The following is a 3,661-nucleotide window of genomic DNA, read 5'->3' on the forward strand; positions in this document are numbered from 1 at the left end:
GCGCTGTGTAGCTAAAGCTGCTATACTGTATGCGCACTTCTGGCCTGTACAGGCCCATACAGACACTGATCAACAGCTGAGTGCAGCCACGAGGCGCTGCAACTGTTTTCAGCATAGTTTGCCCCCCCACCAGCCACCCCCTTTTTCCTGCCTCTCAGCAGCGTGAGCCACTGCAATATGAACAGCACAATCTGTTGGCCAATTCAGTGGATGTGAGTGTAAACATTCACCATTTTAACTGCTTCCATAAATCTGCTGGAACTGTAAGCAGGCCATATTATGTATTGTACACAGAAGCAGCTGGGGGAATAATAATCAGCAGTGACAGCAGCTTGTCACATGTTTGGTGATTGGTTGCCTCAAGTGAGCTTTGCCATTTTTTTTTATGTTTTAAGCAACAATAGTAAATGTAGACAACACATCCATGATATGACTCAAGGTTGGAGGTTTAGATAATTCACCCATGGCTGCCCGTATCCACTGGGTTGAAATTTAACAGGAAAAAACAGGCATCATCAGGAAGTGTGAGGAATGATCAGGGATCGTAAGGAGGCTGTGTCACCTTCAGGGGCCGGCTGGGCTTTATCAGAGCAGTGCAGAGGTCAGCTGCTGCCCTGTGTCTGCCTGTCCTCTAGCCTACTCCATACCAAGGCTCGCTCAGTGGGCCACGGCTGACATTAGCGTGGAGACTGAGGGAGATATGTAGCACGGAAGAAGACACATCCTTGTAATTTACACCACAGATCAGAGACATGTCTGTGCTGCTCAGCTCATTTATGAATACTTGTGTAATGCTCAGGCTGAGAGTTGGTAACCCCCCCTGTCTGAATAAGTGCTCTCTCCCATGGGGGTAACTGTGTTGTTGACACCACAATGTACAGTATGTGTGCGTGTGTGCCTTTTTGAGGTTTGGATTGCAGTGGTTTGTACACACCAGCCATATTCTTATGTCACAGGGTTTTTCAAAGCACATAATCCTTCTTATATAAATGGTCTTTTTTTCTTTCTTTTTTTTTTTTTTTACCCTGGATAGGACCTAGAGAGTACGGGAGAGATGAAGCAGCTGTATCTAAATAAAACAGGAACAGTCAGTGATGCATGTTGGCATGCAGAGCAGACAATAATGTTACTTTCAGCGTACCTCCACGAGGGCAAGGAGCTCGAACACACGGCTCGTTTGCATACAACCACAGTAGGCGAAAAAATACACACAATACGTAAACAGCTTTGGTGATGAGTCATATTTCATAGGAACAGTTTATCAAGGCCTCGGTCGTTAGACGTCTTCCTGCTCTATGTAATTGTCTTTGAGCATCGTAATGTCAACTCCATCTTACTTTACTAGACGGCAATGCAAGTAAACACAAGATTCACCTCCGGAAATATAAAGATGAATGACGTTGGGTCTTTAACGTTTACTGAGCAGAATGGTCTCTGTCATAATTGTTCACTTCCAAGCAGATATAATACTGCTGTATGTTTAATCATCTGTTTTAACTGTTTATTCCTGCCCAGAACTACTACTCCTCTTCCTGACAAGGCACATTAAAACCATTTTAACTCAATAATTGTGTAACAATACTAACAAATCTGTCTGCTCTCACCAAAAAAAGTTCTTTATAGTTACTCTTGGGAGAAGGAAACCTGTAGGAAAAGATCCCCCCCACACACACACACACACAAAATACCAAATTGTATACAATAAAATACCCAAACCAATTTATTTAAAAAAAATGTTTATTGACATCAGAAGCAATTTAAATTTCAACAATAAACAGGGCGTTTTTTTTTTCTTATTTTTGCTATTACAGTGGTACATAAAGATCAGTAAAACAACCGTGATACGTCAAATCTGATAACATGTCATTTAAAATAAAAACACACAGGAAAAGGGGGAAAAAAAAAAGAAGAAACACTCAGATCTAATTCAGAACATTTTTTATGTGCTGTGCACCTCTAGCTAGGGTAAATACTGTAAGCCCACCCCTTTACACTGTAACAGGCAGGATAGTGGTCTAGGAACTATCACTGAAAAAATAAGACTGGCAGAAAGATACAGACACGACACTTGTGTAGTGTTAACTATACAAAAAGGAGAAAAAAACTGTACAGCATAAAAACAACTGATATACACAGCCTTTTTTGTTGTTTTTTTTACCCCTTGGATACTAACGTATTTTCTTTCAGTAAGTGAAGTGTGTACAAGGGGGTTAAATGCTTTATAAACAAGAAAATGACCACTATATATGTCACTCGCCATCTACTCGTCATCATCATCATCAAAGTCTTCATCTTCCTCCTCGTCATCTTCGTCGTCATCGTCGTCGTCCTCTACCTTCTTCTCTACCTTGGCCGGGGCTTTTCCCGCTGGTCCGGGGCCTGCTTTGGTCTTTTGGCGATATGCTGCAACTTCCTGTGATGGGAGGAATGAAGACATTGAGCTCAAACTGTCACTCTCACACGGCAGACCAGCACAACGTGGCTGAACTGTCATTTGTACAACATGCATCCTCTGCCAGCATGAAGACAACAGGCCACCGTTTCTTTACCTTCTCATACTTCTCCTTCAGTTTAGCTGCCTTTTTCTCAAAGGGCTGCTTGTCCTCTGAAGCGGTACCGTTCCACATTTCGCCCAGCCTCTTGGCAACCTCTCCAATGGAGAGACCAGGGGCCTCACCTTTCACCTTAGGGCGAAACTCTGAGCAAAAGATGAAGAAGGCAGATCTGGAGGGGGCAAAAACAAACGGAATGAGCTTATTATTTACACAACATAACATGTTTCATATTGTGTCTTAACAAGACGAGTCAGCAGCCTGTGGTTAAGATTTGTTTCTGCAGAAAGAGACTTGACTTTTTCCAGTGCCAGAGCCTTTAATTGTTGACTTGCAGTACTTACGGAGGTCTCTTGGGGGCATTAGGGTCCTTGTACTTCTTCTTCTTGCCTCCCCTGACTGGAACGTAGCTCATCATCTCCCTCTCATAGCGCGCCTTGTCCTGCCTGGCCAGGTCCTCAAATTTGCCCTTCTCCTTGGGAGACATTGTCTGAAAATAGAAATAACTTGCTGACTGTGCGTCTGTGGCAACACCCTTTTGCAGATACATATTCCCCATGTTTGGGTTAGTACTGCATGATCTCACTTATTGCAGCATGTGGGCATCTGAGCTGAAATCAAGCCGTAAATGTAGCCAGCATCCTATAGCTGAATTATACTGATGTTCGCCAATGAAGAGTGGCATGTAATGCAGCCTCAGGAACAAAATTTGGAATTTCAGAAACAGATTACAAGTTTATAAGACAGTCATCCATCTATTTACCTTCCATCGCTCAGAGCACTTCTTGGAGAACTCGGCAAAGTTAACCGAAGCTTCGGGGTGTTTCTTCTTGTGCTCCTCCCGACAGGTCTGGACAAAATATGCATAGGAGGACATCTTGCCCCTTGGCTTTCCTGGATCTCTCCCCATCTTGATGACTGTTATCTAAAGAAAATGGGGAAAAAAAGAAAAAAATGTTTAGATGTGTATAGGCATTCAAAATTATTTACACATATTGCTGGGGGTGTTGTGATACATAGTCCAAATTTGACATCCTAAAAGCTTTATAAACATCACACTAAAAAATAAAATAAAAAAAATATTTTAATCAAATATATATATATATATA

The 3,661-nt window shown here is 42.2% G+C and overlaps 1 protein-coding gene across 1 annotated transcript in view; it reads right to left on the bottom strand.

The window, feature by feature from the left end:
• Positions 1-1,782: 1,782 nt before the first annotated feature.
• Positions 1,783-3,661, bottom strand: part of hmgb1a (high mobility group box 1a) — a 4,349-nt gene continuing 2,470 nt past the window's right edge. Inside the window, exons 2-5 of the mRNA XM_035666552.1 lie at positions 3,316-3,477; positions 2,897-3,042; positions 2,550-2,724; positions 1,783-2,413 (exon numbers count right to left, since the gene is read on the bottom strand). Of these exons, the coding sequence (XP_035522445.1) occupies positions 2,261-2,413; positions 2,550-2,724; positions 2,897-3,042; positions 3,316-3,462 (621 nt within the window). The 5' untranslated portion in view covers positions 3,463-3,477 and the 3' untranslated portion in view covers positions 1,783-2,260. The remainder of the gene's footprint in view (positions 2,414-2,549; positions 2,725-2,896; positions 3,043-3,315; positions 3,478-3,661) is intronic.

Source organism: Morone saxatilis, unplaced genomic scaffold (assembly GCF_004916995.1).
Source record: "Morone saxatilis isolate NCDOM2014 unplaced genomic scaffold, NCSU_SB_2.0 Contig20, whole genome shotgun sequence".
In the NCBI taxonomy this organism is placed as follows: Eukaryota; Metazoa; Chordata; class Actinopteri; family Moronidae; genus Morone; species Morone saxatilis.